Source organism: Budorcas taxicolor, chromosome 19 (genome assembly GCF_023091745.1).
Source record: "Budorcas taxicolor isolate Tak-1 chromosome 19, Takin1.1, whole genome shotgun sequence".
Classification (NCBI taxonomy): Eukaryota; Metazoa; Chordata; class Mammalia; order Artiodactyla; family Bovidae; genus Budorcas; species Budorcas taxicolor.
This window is the reverse complement of record NC_068928.1, coordinates 46,004,261-46,022,785: the sequence shown is the minus strand read 5'-3', so window position 1 is coordinate 46,022,785 and position 18,525 is coordinate 46,004,261. Positions and strand designations below refer to the sequence as shown.

General features: G+C 43.7%; 1 protein-coding gene across 1 annotated transcript in view; it reads right to left on the bottom strand.

Moving 5' to 3' along the window:
• Window positions 1–5,793: 5,793 nt before the first annotated feature.
• ITGB3 (integrin subunit beta 3) overlaps window positions 5,794–18,525 on the bottom strand; it is a 58,837-nt gene continuing 46,105 nt past the window's right edge. Inside the window, exons 11-15 of the mRNA XM_052657862.1 lie at window positions 17,522–17,744; window positions 16,150–16,250; window positions 13,560–13,679; window positions 7,391–7,557; window positions 5,794–5,907 (exon numbers count right to left, since the gene is read on the bottom strand). Of these exons, the coding sequence (XP_052513822.1) occupies window positions 5,842–5,907; window positions 7,391–7,557; window positions 13,560–13,679; window positions 16,150–16,250; window positions 17,522–17,744 (677 nt within the window). The 3' untranslated portion in view covers window positions 5,794–5,841. The remainder of the gene's footprint in view (window positions 5,908–7,390; window positions 7,558–13,559; window positions 13,680–16,149; window positions 16,251–17,521; window positions 17,745–18,525) is intronic.

Genomic DNA, 18,525 nt, shown 5'->3' with positions numbered 1-18,525 from the left:
GAACCAATGCCTCCTGCCAACAGCCATGTGAATAAGCCATCTTGGAAATGGATCCTGCAGCCCCTGTGAGTCTTCAGTTGACTGTAGCTCTGGCCAACAGCTTGACTACAACCTCAAGAGAGACTGAGCAAGAACCACCTAGCTAAGCCGTTCTTGAATTCCTGAACACAGAAACTTTAACATAATGTTTGTTGTTTTACGCTGCTAAAATCGTGCGGTTATTTGTTATGCAACAATAGATAACTAATATAATCCCTAGGTCACATCTTGGTTCATGATGTCTGCTTAGAGTCTGGCTATCATCTCTACATATCAGCCTGCAGGAAGAAGGAAGAGAAGAAAGACACGCTCCCTCCCTTCAACAGCACTTGCTGAAAGTTGTGTGTACACCCTTCATTAACATCTCACTGCCAAAGAGATGACCACTGCACACCCAGCTGTATTTATTGTGAGCAACCATGTGTCTGACTAAAAATTAAGAATCTAATACAATGTGAGAATGGTGATAACAGATAACGGGCACAAGTAGCAATCTCTATCACAATGGATGATTATAAGGGTCAGGAAAAGTAAAGTCTAGCATATATCCGTCAACATTTTTCCTATTACTTAACAAACTATTTCCATCAGCCAACAAATGATATTTATACAGGCATCACTCTGACCTCTCTAAAGAATCATGCCAATGGTGTGAGTCATAAGAAAATCCAACTGATATATTGGGTAAATCACAATGAATTGTAAAACTTTTTCCTTTCAAAGTTCTTCTCAGGGATACTGCTAGAGAATAATTTACAATGGTGGTTTTGCCTAAGGGCTCTTAAATCTCCTAAATGTTGCTCTCTAGACATTGGGTTGGCTAAAAAGTTTGTTTGGATTTTTCCATAAGATGTTATGGAAAAAGCCGAATGAACATTTTGGTCAACCCAATATTTATATTCTTCATTCCTTGGTGTATTGTCAGAAAATATAGCGCTAACAAAAAATATTTTCTCTTAAGAGGCTGGAGACATCACTATGACATTAGGAACTGCAAGGAACACCATCATGTTCCTGATCTATAATTTTCCTTTCACATACAATCCATTCTTGGATACCCACTGTAGTGGATTTTTAAATTTTTATTTAACAATATGGTCAACCCCAATCAAAACATTTAAAACTGCCTCCTTGTGCGTATTAGTCAAAATAAAACAAATTAGGGAAACATATATCCAGAAATACATTACAAAACCAAAGAGAAATTAGTTTCAAGTATTAAATGGCTTACTGCAAAGCATATTGTTTCCTTACATCATTGTGAAAAATGAGGGTATTGTAATTCCAAGACAATCTGCTTGTGATTGGTCCCAGTGGTTATTAGATGGCTATTATCAAATAATTCAGGCTACAGAGTTCAAGGCTTTTAGATATGATTTGACATATTGCTACCCAGTTCATTTTCACATAAAGTCCTCCATTTTCATCCAGACACTTAGTCATCAGTTAGCATGACATAAATAAAACACAGTGAATCTTACCAAATTTCACCATAAAAGGACTCAGTCTGAGCTCACATAATCTTTTAATGATGTCATGTACTGTATTGTGCTTTTTTTCAAGTAGGGAATGTAAAACTCAACGGCAAGAATTATAAGTGTTCTATAAAGTATTTCAATGCCACACTGTGATCAATAAATTTTAAATAGCAAAAAGTAAAGTTACAAGTTCTAAAGTCTTATTCTGACATCCTATAGTATGATATTAATATTTAAGATTTTGATCCTATCTCCTATAAACAAATGCTGTAAGCTTATTCTATTTTTAAATTTACTTATTTTTAATTGAGGGATAATTACTTTACCATACTGTGTTTGTTTCTGCCATACATCAACATGAATCAGCCATAGGTATGTCTAAGAGTATTTTCTTGTTTCAGCTTGATACAGGAAAGGTTTTCTTTGATGCCTGCCAAGTATTCTGTTAGCTGTTTTTCCCTCTGAGATTCTGATCTATTACTTCTTTTAGTTTTTCATGGGAATTTGGCTGTGAGTGAATCCAACAAGCCTGTGACTATTTAACTTGGAAAATGGATTGAAAATAGACTTTCGTTTTCTGTGAGTACATCTTGGTTTTCTTAATCTATCAGCCAAGGTATGTTCTTAATCTTTTAGCAGCAGAGCTTACTTATTGTAAATTTCTTTCTAAGCCAGAAAGGGTAAGTATGTCATTCCTTAAATCAGTAGTTCTCAAACTTGACCATGCAACAGAATCACCAGAGGGATTACCTCCTCTGGTCCTAGGGCCGACACTTTGAAACCCATTGTCCTAAAGTTGGACATTTACTGCTGCTGCTGCTGCTAAGTCGTGTCAGTTGTGTCCGACTCTGTGTGACCCCATAGGCGGCAGCCCACCAGGCATTTACATGGTCCTGTAAATAACTTGCCATTAAGCCTTTAGTTTACTAATTTATGCCTCCAGCAAACAAAACCTAGACTAAATTGACAGTCCCTTCTGTTGAAGTTATACAAGGTTCTAAGAAATCCCCAATTTAAAAAAAAATCCTCCCCCCAAAAAACCCCAAAACCAAAAAACTCTTAGACCAGTAAAAACCTACTCATTTTGAAAATGTGATTCAAGTCTAAACAAAAGCTCTAGATTTGGAAACTAACCCTAACTTCAGTTCCTGGAGTCATCATCATTCTGTTACATTTGGAAACATGTTTGCTCTAAAGTAATCATTTGTGAGGCAATGTCACTTTATTCACCCAAAGGAAACAGGAAAAACAGCACAGGAAGCGCTGAGGAGCCTTGGGCCAATTCTTTTTGGAAAGCACATTTAATTCACTGTTGCACAACTCAAACAGAGGAGGCGGTTATGAAGTCAGGAAGGCATTTAGGTCAACCAGGAATACTTAACAAAGAGAAATATCTTGAAATCATGGATGGTCTAGGAATATCTGAGAGGTAAAGAACTTGACTCCTTAGGTGACAACTTATCAAGGATGTTCAAAGTTTCCCATTTTTGTCCACAGACCCTGAGACTGAACGTAAAATATCTCCAAAAGAGCTCAGAACAAATAACTTCTTTGGGCTGTGTTTTCTGATGCTAAAATACTATTTAGGGGTTCACCCTGCTGCTGCTGCTGCTGCTGCTGCTAAGTCACTTCAGTTGTGTCCGACTCTGTGCAACCTCATTTTCCCCCTACATGACGTCAAAACTGACTGCTATTTGCTAGCTCATGAACACAGCTATGGTTTCTCCCCACATACAAATGTACTATCTTCAAAGCCTGTAAGCCTCATTCCAGAAGCTCAGAAAGATTCCTACTAATTTTTTCCTCCTTAGGATAGTTTTCTCCTCCTTTGGTACTGTTTCTTAATATAAACCATCTTATTTAAAGAAAATGACTGCTACTTCAGTGGAGTCTTTTCTCAGGAGCCAACAGTTAGATTCTAAACTTCCTGTATTTATAATCATCTCTTCCCATTTATCCCTCTACAACATTACCATTCCCTACGGGAAGGAGTAATCCATCAGTGACATCGGGCTCAGATATCTGCCCCATTCCTAATCCCAAGGTTTATTCTCAATGTTAACACATGGATACAGAACACACATTTCAGCTGGTTCTTATGGATTCCTCTTCCCCAATACATGGATTAAACCATGTGCAAAGTGAACAAAGAAATAATAACTAAGTGGAGCTTAAGAGCTATATCAGGAGATGCTAACAAAAGTTGGAAAAGGGTGTTCTCAGAGAAGGTAGAATGAGGCTTTTTTCATTGAGAAAGGTGATATAGGATGCCACCTGCTCTTGCCAGAGCCAGATCTCCCAAGTGAAAAAACAAACACTATCAACATTCCACAGAATCTTGACTGCCTATTTGATGCCACAGTAAGTCCCAGCATTATGGAATGTGGATACTGACAGACTTCCTAGATTGGCTAGGCCAAATTCATCATTTTTCAAACTAGAAAACTGAGCCCCAGGGAGAAGACTTGCCTTAATTAAGGTTAAAGCTCCTTACCTGTAACACTGAGGTCAGGACCTAGATTTTCTGATCATCAGACCCCTGTTTTTTATAGGCCCTTCCCTTTTTCTTTGGGAATGGTGGTGGTGGTTAATGTTGAACAAATGTAAACACCAATGGAGAAACTGCTTTTGCTAGGGAAAAAAAATAAAAGCACAGCCCGTTTTCCTCCTCCTCCTTGGGAGAGGCCCAGCATATCCATGTGTCTAACCCTGCAGGCTCCCAGAATGAGAGAGCCCTTACAGACCCGGCAACGGGGTAGTGACTTCTTATGAATGATGCCAAGTCGGAGTGTCAGCACCCAGCTCAAGTCGGTATGGCTTTTCAACATTTTCTTCCTCATCATCAAATAAAATTACAAATATAATGCAAGTGTGTTTATATATATGCTCCTTTAGATTCAGCAAGCCTCATCCTGATTTCAGGTGTCCCAATGAGAAAAACACAATTCCACTTGTGGCCTCTCAAATTAAAGACTGAATTCAAATGAGGTTGCCCAGCCCAGAGGAGGATGGCGCATACATGCCGATACACTTGGCCCATCCTTCCACCCTGGCACTTATGCCCAGCAGACTCAGTCCCATGGGAATGATTCCTTCACAAGACACCCAAGAGGTAGATCCATGCAGTCAGCCCCATGGGTGGGTGTAGCATGTAGAAGCACAAAATCGGGTGTGTGGAGGTGCCTGGAACATGGGACAGAAGGCCTGAAGGGTGAGGTCAGACCTCCGACTCTAACCATAGCACTCTCCCTGGAAGGAAGAGCCTTTGGTCATGAGAGAAATTCCCAGTATATGTGTGAGCGTGCATGCTTCATCACTTCAGTCGTGTCTGACTCCATGACCCTGTGAACTGTAGGGTGCCAGGCTCCTCTGTCCATGGGATTCTCCAGGCAAGAATACTGGAGTGGATTGCCATACCCTCTTCCAAGGGTTCTTCCTGACCCAGGGATCAAACCCACGCCTTCTGCATCTCCTGAGCTGCAGGTGGATTCCTTGCCCACTGAGCCACCTGGGAAGCCCCTCCCAGTACCTAGCAAATGTCTATAGCAGTGAAAAGATGGGATGGGAGCCAAAGAGGTGATGCTGGCTAAGGGTGACACACAACTTCTAAAGGAACCTCTAGGGTGGAGCTGCCAATAAGGCAAATCTGAAGGGTTATGAACATGAACGGGGGAGCCCAGGCACCTTAACGCCAGGTCATGCATGTCCCCGCCCTCCACCACCAGCCTTTTTCCCAATAGATCAAAGACTAGACAGCAAAGACAGGCAGGCCTGATGGTTCAGCTTTCCCCTAATGTCTCCCTCAGCCTGAGGGAAGGGACAGGAGACGGAGGCTCAAATGACACAAGGCCTCAAAACCCGGCAGCTCCCACCAGAGCTGCCGAGAGTCAGGCCCGAGAAGCAGAAAGACAGGGCAAACCAAGGTCCCTCTCTCTGGAACGAGAGTCCTCGGCCCTGCCCTCCTCTTCAAGAGACTGTCCTGAGAAGGAAAGTTGGCTTCCCACTGAGGTAATAAAGAACACCTGCTCAGCAATGTAGGTCACCCTCAGGTTAAGCAGGAAAACTCCCTGAAGGAAGGAGGCCTTCTGAGGACAAAGACTGAGGAGCTTTGCTCATCTGGGACACAAGTTTTAAATTATATACTCCCCTACACGTATCACACTCACACACACACACACACACACACACACAGACCCACTTTCTTCCAACCCACCCCACTCCAAGCCCTCAATCCCGCCCCACAGGTATTGCCCCCTGTAAACATGAGAGCAGAGACGTCCACAATCCTGGGACAGTCCAAGAGCAATCCTGGGATGACTGCTCATTAAGTGCCCCGGTAGGTGATGTTGGTGAAGGTGGACGTGGCCTCTTTATACAGTGGGTTGTTGGCCTGCAGAGAGAACAGAAACATGTCTTACAGCAAATTCCTCAATTCTTGTCTATCCTGGGGGTTTACTTGTTATCTGAGAAGTTTACCCACAACACTCTTCTCTGATATACCATCGATGAACAATGTGATGCCTGTAATACTCATACATTTGCTCTTACAGAGGGAATGGGTAGGAAATAAGAGGAGAGAGAAAATGGCATGCCATCCTTCCACCATTCCTGAGGGGTTAAATTCAGCCCATCACTCTTGGGGATCCCCAAACCCTTCAAGATTAGCTTTTAGCCAATATCTATTTCCTCCTTCTCTTCTGAACTCTCTTTCTCCCTTTTGCCCCCCTTTTTTCTTTGTTGTGACTGTGATAGGGGGTGCAGGCAGAGAAGACAGATGTAGCAGGTGATGATTGGAATACAGAGGTCCATTTTGCTCAAAGGATTCTTAATCTGTTCTCATCTTATCCCTCAAGCCTTGCCCACAAACTGTCACATCAGGAAAGAGACCCTCACTAGGGTTCCCAAACTATTTTCTAAAACAAAGTGACAAATCCCATTAGGTCTAATAGTCCTTAGTGGTAGGTAGCCTCAAGAAACACAACACATTCTCATGTGCCTCAGAGGGTCAGGATTTCTACACTGTCTGAACAGAAACATCTCAATTTCTTGGAATCCTTGAGTTCAAAGGCCTGAGGTCACCATCAGATGGGAACAAACTTTCAACCTAACCTCGGATATTCAATGAAGTCATTCACTTGGAAATCCAGGAAAAAGTTAAAATGTGGAACATGAGCCAGAGGAGAGGAGGCTTAGGTATATAAAAGTTTCTCAATTAAAAGCTTGTTTGATTAAATTCAATCAGGGCAAACTGCAGGGAGCATTCTTTTAAGAGGCTGATACAAAAAGTAATTCCTATCATAACCTAGTTCCCTCCCATAATCAAGGAAGCTGCTAATTTCTCTATATTCAGTTTCTTTATCTATAAAATGGAGATAATAATGTTATCTATCACATAGGGCTGTTACAGGAAGCAAATAAGTTAATGCATAAAAAGCATTTAGGACAGTTCCTGGTACATGGTAAATCTTCAGCTAACAGCAAACGGTAGCTGTTATCATTTGTTTCTGTTTCTGTTGAATGCTTTGGACTTCATCAGTATCTAGTGGATTACTATATGTCCTCAATGTAGGATTCTCAAGTCTTTCTTATCTTACTCACTTGGAGAGTAAGTTTTCTTTTCCCTGCTTCCAGGGCAGAGCTGAGCCCTATCTGTGCTCAGCTGGTGCTCACTGATGTCATAGAGAAAGAATCAGATGGTTTCCAGGAAGCATAATGACAATAGGAGAGTTAGTCCATCTCCCAACTTCCAGAAAAAGGCTAACTGGGAAACTACGGTGCTGGCTGAACCTGGCCTTCCCTACATAAGCATCTACTACTTCCACTTCAGACTCTTGAACCAACAACTTAAGAAAATGCCCAGCCCGGCCTCTTACAGTGTCCCATTTGGCTCTGGCTCTCTCTTCTTCAAATTTAGCAAACTCCTTCCGGTCATGGATGGTGATGAGGAGCTTCCAGATGAGCAGAGTCGCAAGGCCGATGAGCAGAATGGCCCCCATCACGGATAGCAAGACCACCAGGATGTCAGGGCCCTTGGGACACTCTATCAGGAGAGAGCGCAGAGAGCAGGGTGGTTGGGAATGGAGCAGGAATCATGTGAATTGGTTACAAATGAGATCTTCTCGACAAAGGAATATAGAACTGGAGCGTTCTCCAAAGGAAACAGAACTTACAAAATAAGCCTATTAATTTTTAAAAGGAGGGGGTAAAATCCTTAGAGCAGTAATCCTCTATCCTGAGTGGTTTAAATCAAAGGTCATTAGCTGGTCATCCACAAGCAGAGTCTTGGTGAGAGTTCACACAAATATTCATTAAAAATTCGATTTGGGGAGTTTCCTGGTGGTTCAATGGTGGTTAAGGCTCCAAGCTCCCAATGCAGGAGCCCAGGTTCAATTCCCAGCCAGGGAACTAGATCCCACATGCTGCAACTAGGAGTTCACAAGCCACAGCTAAAGATCCCACACGTTGCAGTGAAGACCTGGTGCAGCCAAATAAAGAAAACGTTTGATTTTGCTGGCAACATTAATCCAGGAAATTCTCCCCCTAAAATTTCAGATTCTTCTTCTCTTCAGAAAAAAAAAAAAGTCAAAAGATCTAGAAACACTGAACTTAGACTTTTATAGGGTTTCAAACAGCTAGGGCTGAGGAGTAGCTGCCACTTTTAGTCGGAACACATTTTTTTTAGTTTGCCAGACTCCTCACCACTCTTTCTTTTCTGCTTTAAACAGAGGCGAAGTGTGACTTGTCACCAAGTCTGTGCCCCTATGGACTCTGGAGCCAGACTGCCGGGGAGTAAATCCTGGCTATGTGATCTTTAATAAATGATATCAACTTTCTGGGTGTCTGTTTTCCGTTTCTCCATCTCTAACAGTAATAGCCCTGATTTCAAAAATGTATTATGAGTAATAGTTAAGGAATAATTAAGGACTTCTCTGGTGGTACAGTGGATAAGAATACACTTGCCAATGCAGGCAACACGAGTTCGATCCCGAGTCCAGGAAGATTCCACATGCGTGGGCAACTAAAAAGTGCACGCACCACAACTACCGAGCCTGCATGCCCAGAGCCAGTGCTCAGCAAGAAGCCTCCACAGTGAGAAGCCCGAACCCTGCAACTGGGGAGTAGCCCCCAATCACCGCAGCTGGAGAAAGCCCATGCATGGCAATGAAGCCCTGCCCAGTGTAGCCAAAATAAATAAAACAAAAATTTTCTTAATCTTAAAAAAGGAATAATTAAGTTAAATATATTTAAGGAACTCAGAACAGTGCCTGGCACAGAGTCAGAGCTCAATAAATATCAGCTACCGTTATTACTGGTATCCCTGTTATCCGAGGCTATTTTCCCTAATTTATTTACCCAGCTCCTCAAGTTTGAGCTGGGTATCTGAGTTAGTTACCCTAGTTCAGATATTTACAACCCCCCGAGGGCTGGGAACCTAATGACCTTTTTAACATACTTTGAAACTAGGAGGTCTGCCAACCAAGACAATATTTTGGGTTTCTTCCCAAAATATTTAGTCATCTAAAATCCTCACCCTGTTGAGAACCAACTTCCTGTTCAACCCCAGTCAACAACCAACATAAACAGAGGTACGACGTCAGCCCTCTGAGGGCCAAGTTGAGTATGCTCTGAACAGCTCCATTTCCCATAAACCACAGACGTCTGATGAGTGACCTCACTCCAGTAACTTCTCGGGTGTTATATAATTAGGTGTTTGTATATCTGAGTATTGATGGGTCTAAAGAGATGTCACACCTACTTTCCACACTGTCTCCCACCTTCTTCTCTAAACATACACACTATGCTCACCACACATGACCCAAAAACAACCACCACCACAACCCAAGCTGGCTATTTCCTATCCCACCAAATTACAACCTGTCTATAATTAAAGGAATGTCTGGAAAGAGGCTATGAGATCCCAACGTCTGAGTTCCCAGGGATGAAGGGTCCCAGTTCTTCTGGGAAAAGCAGTTATGAATTCTCTGGAAGACTGAGGTAGGGCTGACCCTCAAACTTCAAAGTGGAATCACTTCAATTTTACATGTCAGTATGGCCAGCACAGGTACAAAGCCAAATCTTCAGGGGAAAGATTAAACCTGTTAACTATCTGTCCTAAAAGGGGTGGATGGCAGGTTTCCTGGAAACAGATACAAGACCAGGTGGTCTCTGAAATGCCTTCCCAGCCACAGTGATGACCCATGATGGATGATGACCTAAAGGCAGGGACGACTGGGGAGGGTTAGCAGAATCGACAAACAAAAGTACAGGAAGTCCAGTTAAATTAGAATTTCCGATAAATAACAAATAACTTTTTAAGTATGTACCACATCTTGCATAGGACATATTGTACTTTTTTATTGAAGTATAATTACTTTACAAAGTTGTGTTAGTTTCTGCTGTACAACAAAGTGAAATCAACTCTATGTATACATATATCCCCTCCCTCTTGGCCCTCCCTTCCACACAACCCACATCTCAACCCTCTAGGTCATCGCAGAGCACCAAGCTGAGTTCCCTGTGCTATACAGCAGCTTCCTACTAGCTATCTATTTCAAGCCTAGTCGTGTATATATTAATATGTCAATCCTAGTCTCCCAACTCGTCTCACCCTCCCCTCCCCCCTCATGTCCACATGCCCAGTCTCTGTGTCTCTATTCCCGTCCTGGAAATAGGTTCATCTGGACCACTTTTCTAGATTCTACATATCTGTGTTCATATACAATATTTGTTTTTCTCTTTCTGACTTTCTTCACTCTGTCTGACAGACTCTAGATCCATCCATATCTCTACAAATGACCCAATTTCATTCCTTTTTTGTGGCTGAGTAATATTCCATTGTACATATGAACCATATCTTCTCCCTGACAAAACTGTAATTCAAAAGGACACATGTCCCCCAGTGCTCACTGCAACACTATTTTCAATAGCAAGGACATGGGAACAGCCTAAATGTCCAGTGGCAGACATACTGTATTTTATCAGACAACCCTATCTGGAAGCGATGAGGGCCCAGCTCAAAGATCATTCCCTGACCACTTGGCTAATGTCAAACTCTAGTGGTGCCCTCTTCATGGCCCCGTAGTGGCTCAGCCCTTCAAAGAGAACATCTGCAAGGGCAAGAGTTAGGGAAGCAAATGAGAATAATCTCCTCCTAGACTGCGGGCCCCAGATGGTACCTTTTACTCAAAACCAGAGCCCCTGAAAATGATTGGAGGCCAGGATGAGAGGAGAGGCAGAATTTGGAATTCAAGGCCACAGGCTAAGAAATGTAGGTGTGGGGACCTGTCTCCTAATGTGGAAGAAGGGCTATACTGGCAGTAAGGCTGTAAAAAGTTACCCTCCACTCTGTTAACCAGTGATGTGTCACCATCCCAGTTATCACCATCTTTGTTTCCCAGGACTCCAGGCAATAGTTTTCAGTCTCAGAATACCAGGTCAAATGATTTTTGTGCATGCTACAGCAGGAGCACCAGCCAGATTGTTATAGCAAAGAGATGAGGTAATGTTAAACCCCAAAGCAAGAACACATGCATTTTTGAGATGAGAAGGGACACAAGTACAGATAGGGTGGGTGTGGAAAAATCCATTTAACCTGTTAACACAGGTGGATGAGAAAGTACGAGGCAGTCATGCTGAAACTAACCTACATCTGCTTCCCCAGAGGTAGTGGGTTGGCCAAAAAGTTCATTCGGATTTTTCCATACCGTCCTATGGGAAATCCTGAATGAATTTTTTGGCCAACCCAGTACATACCCAGATTCTTTCCTCTCCACTTCCCCCTGTCAGTGTTCCCTTGAGTCACAAAATAAAACTAAGGTGATACCCTTTCTTTACCTGTCTTCTCCCTTATAAAGGATGAGAGCCCTGGAGAGACAGATAAACAATATCACAAATGGGGACTCCATGCTCTCCTCCACCCACGGGGAGGACAACACCCCCAGTGACATAGACGCAGCCCTTTCCCCACTTTCAACCGCTCCTGTCTTTAAGCAGCCAAAATTCTCCCAACAGATATTAAGATGTATATGAGTCTGCCTGTCCCCTGGGCATAATCCATCCTATGCATTCATTCAAAAACTGTGTATGACGTATCTTCTCTGTAAATAACTGAGCCAGGTATAGAGATATTATAACAATAGATAAGACAGACACAATTTCTGTGTTCAAGGAACATATAGATTAAAGAAGCAATTGTTTTCCTTGAGGTTTGTGGGATCTTAGTTCCCCAACCAGGGACCAAACCTGGGCCCCTGGAAATAGAAGCACAGAGTTTTAATCACTGGACCACCAGGGAATTCCCTAAAGAAGCAATATAACAACTTAGCCGATCTAAAGGGAAGCACAGTGACCCGATGCAGGGGATGCAAGTTCAATGCCTGGTCGGGAAGCCAAGATCCCACATGCCTTGTAGCTAAAAAAACAAAACATAAAATATAAGTAATATTGAAGAAAATTCAATAGACTTTCAAAATGGTCCATACCAAAAAAAAAAAAAAACTTAAGAAAAAAAGCGGTGGGGTGGGGAAGCACAGCTGCTCTGAAAATCAAAGATGTGTACCAAATCTAATCATCAGAATGGATGCTGGAGGAGGTCTGAGATGGCTCACCTGGGAAGTGGTATGTCTAAAACATTGGAGAATATATCGCAATTACCAGGAACACTAACAATGAACAGAGAGGCACTGGCTTGTAGAAGTAAGACAGGGTTCAGAACTCTGGATTTTTTAACAAGGGAACATACAAAAGTTCAAGAACCACTGCTCTCAAGCAGGGACCAGCAAACAGCCCAGTGAGCCAAATGTGGCTGGCCACCTGTTTTGGTAAACACACTCAGATGCCTTCATTTGCATATAGTCTACGGCTGCCTTCTTGCTACTGTGTCAGAGTTGAGCAGTCACTGCAGAGACCATCTGGTTCACAAACCCTGAAATATGTAACATCTGGCCCTTTACAGAAACAGTTTGCTGGCCCCTGGTCTAAAGAAAGATTTGAAGAAACTCCTACAGCTGTAAAGAATGTCAAGTGACCAACTGATTTAGCCTCTGCCTTCAGAGATTGTTCCTTCATTCCAGAGAGTTCTGGCCCACCCCTCCCATCCCCCATGCCCACCATACCATAGCCCTTATCCCCCTGCAGTGTCACGAGTGCTTTACATGCCTCTCTCATCCATGGCCTGTGAGTACCACACCTGCCTTATTTACTATTACATCCCCAGCACCTAGCCCATGCCTGATGTATAATAAGTACTCAAAAACACTGTCTAATGATTGGGGCTTTTCCAGCAGTCCAATGGTTAAGATTCCACCTTCCAGTGCAGGGGGTGCAAGTTCAATCCCTGGTCAGGGAATTAAGATCACACATGCTGAGTGATGTGGTGGGAAAAAAAAAGTCTAATGATTCACACCTTCATCTGTTGTTTAAGGGAAAGAAAGGAGATAAAGAAAATAAGGGGAAACAAGCAAATCTACTGCACTGGATGGTGACAGACCTGTGGTGGGTGTGTGTATGATACAATGGGCTCTCCTGCCTCCAGAGGGTCCTGAGAGCAAGCATTAACTTTTCAGTGTTGGAGGCAGCCTCAAATCCTTCACCACATCAAATGGCAAAGCTAGTAAGGTGAAGACCTCAAACCTCAGGCCTTCCTCTGAAGCCCCAAGCAGGTTGTTCCTGGCAACCATTTAACTCTTAGTAGAGCAGATGCCATGTGCTTAAAAGTGCTAGAATTTAAATTTCTTACTTCTTCTTTACGTCACCTAAAAAAACACCAGGCTATCATCTGTTCCTTGATGAGCTCCACACCTACCCTCTTCCTCTCCTTACCCACCTTCTTATTCTTCTATCTCCTCAATTAGCAGGTCATCTTCTTGCTAATGTCTTTATTTATGTACCCCACACTGAGAGATGACAAGCCCTGATCTATCACTTGTAACATCAGGTTTCACCCAGATGTTCTTTTTAAGAGGAGTGATGGATGGAACTAACTGTCTACTATTGGTCTCACTCTCCCTTGGGGAAGGGTCGGGACCCTCGGGGTTCACTCACCTGGCTCTTCCACCACATACAAAATGGACTTTCCACTGGAGTCTTCATAATACTGGAATCTGACGACACAGTCATCCTCATTCTTGTAGGTACAATTCACAGCATCCTTGCCAGTGTCCTCTGGGAGAGGAGGCAAGATGGGAGAATGAAAAACAGGTCAATCCCTGAAAGACAGAGCCACCCCAAATCCAGTCCTGAGACTTCTGGGAAAGCATGTGACAGGAAACCCTATGTCTGACATTAGGCAGTATGCTCAGAGATGGCTGTCGTGCCTGGCAATTGCTTCTAGATGACTCTCACTGCTATATTAGTACTTTGTCCCTCACAAAGTACTTTTTGGTTCTTATTCCTTCCTCTGGAAGGGATATGACGTAACAGTATTACAGTCTGATTCAAAGCCTGGCTCTATCACCTCCCAGCTGTGTGATCTTGGGTAAGTTACCTGACCTCATCGAATCTCTTTCTTCTTCTATAGCAGAAAAGATGCCTTCACTCACAAGGATGGTTGAGAATCAAACAGCATAAACCACCTAACACACAGTGGGTGTTCCCTTTCCTCTCTTTCCTCTCTCTGTTTGCTCAATGATTCCCAATAGTTTGCTTACTCAAGCCTTAGATTTCTTCTGTTTCTGCTTTCTATCCAGTGTTCCTCCCCAGAGCCATCTCTTTTTCTCTGAATTTTCTCTGAATTTAGTTCTCTGAACTAAATCCTGAAATCCTTACTCTTTGCATTGTCCTGTAATACCACTGGTTTACCGAAGGCTCTGTAGGATGTGGTTTGAGACTCATGTCCTAGTCCTGCTCCATCACTTGTTTGCTGTGTGACCTTGGTACACTTGCTTAATCTCATCATGTCTTGTTGGCTTCATCCCTTCCAATTCTAAAACCTGTTATTCTGACTGTGATACTATGGGTTACCCTCCACCAACTGCGCTAGAGCCTCCACCAGCTTCGCAATGCCCTCCACCAGCTTTAGCAGATGGATAAATCTGATACATGATGAGATTAAGCAAGTGTACCAAGGTCACACAGCAAACAAGTGATGGAGCAGGACTAGGACATGAGTCTCAAACCACATCCTACAGAGCCTTCAGTAAACCAGTGGTATTACAGGACAATGCAAAGAGTAAGGATTTCAGGATTTAGTTCCAACCTTAACTCACCACTAACTTGCTTTGTGAAAGTGACAACTTTCTTGAGATTCAATTTTCTTATCCTCAAAAATGAGGTTAACAATAGGACTAAGTTCTACTTTACTAGGTTATTGGGAGAAGAATAAGATAATGTGCACAAAAAGATACTTTTGTCATTTGTATGTTATACAATTCCATACAAAGAAGCATTTATTTTTATGATTATCATGCTGGAGGATGGGGGTATTTATCGACTAACTTGTGATACTCATCTAGTCTAGATGATAAAAATCTCTCCTATCAGCAGCCTCTTCCATCTAAGCTAATCATAGCAAGCCTGGTCTCCTCCAGAGGAAAAACTGCCTTTTCAAATTCAACTCCCAAATCACTATTACTCCAGATCCACTTCAGACATTAGCCAAAGGATCTAGAAATCTGACTCTTTCCCAAAGCACCCCCACCCTGAAGCTGGCTGGCTAGCTGTGTCTTCCTATGGCTCCCCCTGAACAGGTGTTCCTTCCTTCATGTGAGATCCCTATCTCTCAGCATCGCCCACTGTCTAACTGACCTAGATAACTACATCAGATATGTGGCAGCAGCAAAGAGCAACTCCTTTTAAATCAAGATGAAGCACAAACCAGAATAACTGCAGGCAAGTTTGTTCCTCACTGTATTTCTGTCTTATGCCAGGAAGGGCTCCCAAGAGCCAAAAGGACTTCAGGCTAATAATTCTGGCTCCAAATCCATAAAGGTGAAGGTTTCCCTCTGTATCTGCAGACCTGTATGCTGGACCTTGCTTAACATGCTGAGGTAAATTTGTGTGTTCAGTCGTTCAGTCGTGTCCCACTCTTTGCAGCCCCATGGACTGAAGCCCACCAGGCTCCTCTGTCCATGGAATTTTCCAGGCAAGAATACTGGAGTGAGTTGCCGTTTCCTATTTATTCTAGAGGATCTTCCCAACCCAGGACTCGAATCCATGTCTCTTGCCTCTTCTGCATTGGCAGGCAGATTCTTTACCGCTGAGCCACCTGGAATCCCCTTAGTAAATGCTTACTGGCCTACCAAACTAAGATTATCATGGGCAACTACTTCTTCACTCTGTGCCTCCGTTTCTTCACCTGTAAAATGGGGTACGTCATCTTTCTTTCCTTGGGGTAGTAAAGCTAGGGTTGCCAGATTTATACATACTTTAAAAGTTCTTTGCAGGATTTTGCTGAGCCCATGGGCTCTATGAAGTAAAAGGGGAGGGGACTGCTGAACACATTAGCAGACATGCAGAAAGACTCTCAGGGAAGCTAGCTTTTAGGAAGGAACTACTGTGTATCAGGCCTGCACAGTATACCTTTGAGGTAGGAATTACTCTTCCATTTTACAGATGAGAGTTGGATAGCTTCTGGGGTTAAACTGGAAAAATCTAGAACGTGGGTGTGCATAACTCTATGGCTTGCTGAACTTACTAAGTTCCTTCACAGGCTCAATCTCATCACGACAATAACGGTTGCAGGTATTTTCCTTGTTGAGGGCTCCCCGGTTAAACTTCTTACATTCCACACACTCCCTAAAAGAGAGGGGACACAGGGGTGAAGGCAGGGAAGGAAGACCCCTAAGTGTGCTACAGTCTGGCTCTGCCTGCCATATACCCAGAAAGTTGCTCCCCACACACACCAGAAAACAGACACAGAAAGAAAAACATTTGTAAGACAACCCTGGGGGACCAGAAATTCACATCTGCAGTTCAGGGGTGGGACTGCCCTCCTGACTGATAGGTAAGGCTAGGTAGGCAGAGGTCTCCAGGAACTTTATTAAACTTCTTTATGTCCCATCCAAGACTGTGACAGGAGGGCAAACTCTATGTCACTTCTGGGAGCCCTAAAGTCTCATAATTTGGGGGCCTGGAGCAAAACAAAAATGTCAGTCCCTTATTCAAAAATTAGTAGGGGGCTTCCCTGGTGGTCCAGTGGTTGGGAGTCTGCTGACAATGCAGGGGACACAGGTTCGATCCTTGGTCCGGGAAGATCCCACATAACACAAGGCAGCTAAGTCCTTGCGCCACAACTACTGAGCCCGCCTGCTGCAACTGCTAAAGCCTGTGCACCCTAGAGCCTGAGCTCTGCAACAAGAGAAGACACGGCAGTGAAAAGCCCACATGCCACAACTAAGGAGTAGCCTCTGCTCACCACAAGTAGAGAAAGCCCTTGTGCAGCAGTGAAGACCCAGTGTGGCCATAAATAAATAAATAAATTTTCTTTAAATTAGGAAGAATTTCAAAACAGTGGTAGCAGAGCATTAAACAAAATGTGAGGCCCTTCTAAGCACAGGGTGCTGTACAAATGTGCAGGTTGCACACCCATGAGTCCAGCCAGGCTAAAGTAGTAAGACAAAGAGTGGGGCCATGCACCGGGGTTGATGGGGCTTCCTCTGCCCCGAGATGAATGATGTTTGTAGTGGTGAATGTCTCCTGTTTCACACAGTAGCCTTCATAATGCCAGCCCCACATCCTTCACAAAATCAGATCCTCAGCACTGGAACATTCCCCAGGAGTTAATCTGGTTTAGCCTTCCTCCCAACTCAGGGATTCAGGATCCCACCTAAAAGAGAGGTTTCTCCAACTGCAGTCCAGCTGGTACCACTCTGTCTCCTTCACCCTGGCTCTATCTCCAGCTTTCCCTCAAGTTTACAATGGAAAGATGAAAGCCAGTCATTTGCTAGAACAGACTCCTGTCTCTCTAAAGCTCTGGTGAGTAAGGGACAGAACCTGCACAGTATGGGGGACCCCCTTCCCTATCCCAGACACCCAACTCTCTCCAACTCACGTCTCTGCCCACTCACTTCTTAAAGGTGCAGGCATCAGGGCAGGTGGGACACTTCTCACAGGTGTCCCCATAGGAGCCAGGCTGGATGCAGACACAGCTGCCGCACTCGCACTTGCCCCGCCCGCTGCACAGCAACCCGTTGCTGGACATGCAGGTATCCGTGCGTGTGGTACAGTTGCAGTAGTAGCCGGTCCAGTCGGAGTCACACAGGCAGTCCCCACAGCTGCACTGGCCATGGCCTGCAAACACACAGCCCAAGGGGGCAGACCAGTCAGTGAGGCACCCCCCTCCAGGACGGTATTCGGGGCTTTACCCCTCATCACCCTTTTCATATCACCACGCTTTTGCCTCCACACTGAGCCATTCACTGTCTTCTACACTGTTATAGCCTCATGCTTCTCTCCCTGCTGTTCCCTCTGTTTAGATGCCCTTTCATCCTGAGACCGCTACCGAACTCCTCCTCATCCTTTAAAGCCCAACTCCAATGTTCCTTCCCTTCTGTAACTTTTTTCTGACCTCCCCAGGCCAAATCAACTGTTGTGGGGACAGTTGTATTCTCCCAGTACTTATAGATACCTTTATTTCAACCCTGATGTTCAACCCATTTGCTTGCTGATCTGTTTCTTTCTGGATTGTGAGCTCCCTGATGGGGCAGCACAATATTATATTCATTATATTCATTTTTCCATCAATAGTGATGAGTATAAAATCTGATACACAGTAGGTGTACAACTAATGCAATTTATTTATCTATTCATTCAACAAATATTTACTGAGCTCATACCACATCCTGAGCACTGGGGACTCAACAGTGAACAAGACAGGCAAGATCCCTACTGTCATAGATCTTACCTCCTCTAGTTAAATTCCTAGAAAATACACATAAACCTTCACCAACATATGCCCTTCATTGTATTATCATAGTTTGCAAAGAGCCACCAGCCTTACTAGGAAAGACTTACTTGCGTCCCTACCTGAGTATAGGAAGAGGAGAGAGAGATAGGGTGAGGGTAGGGGTTA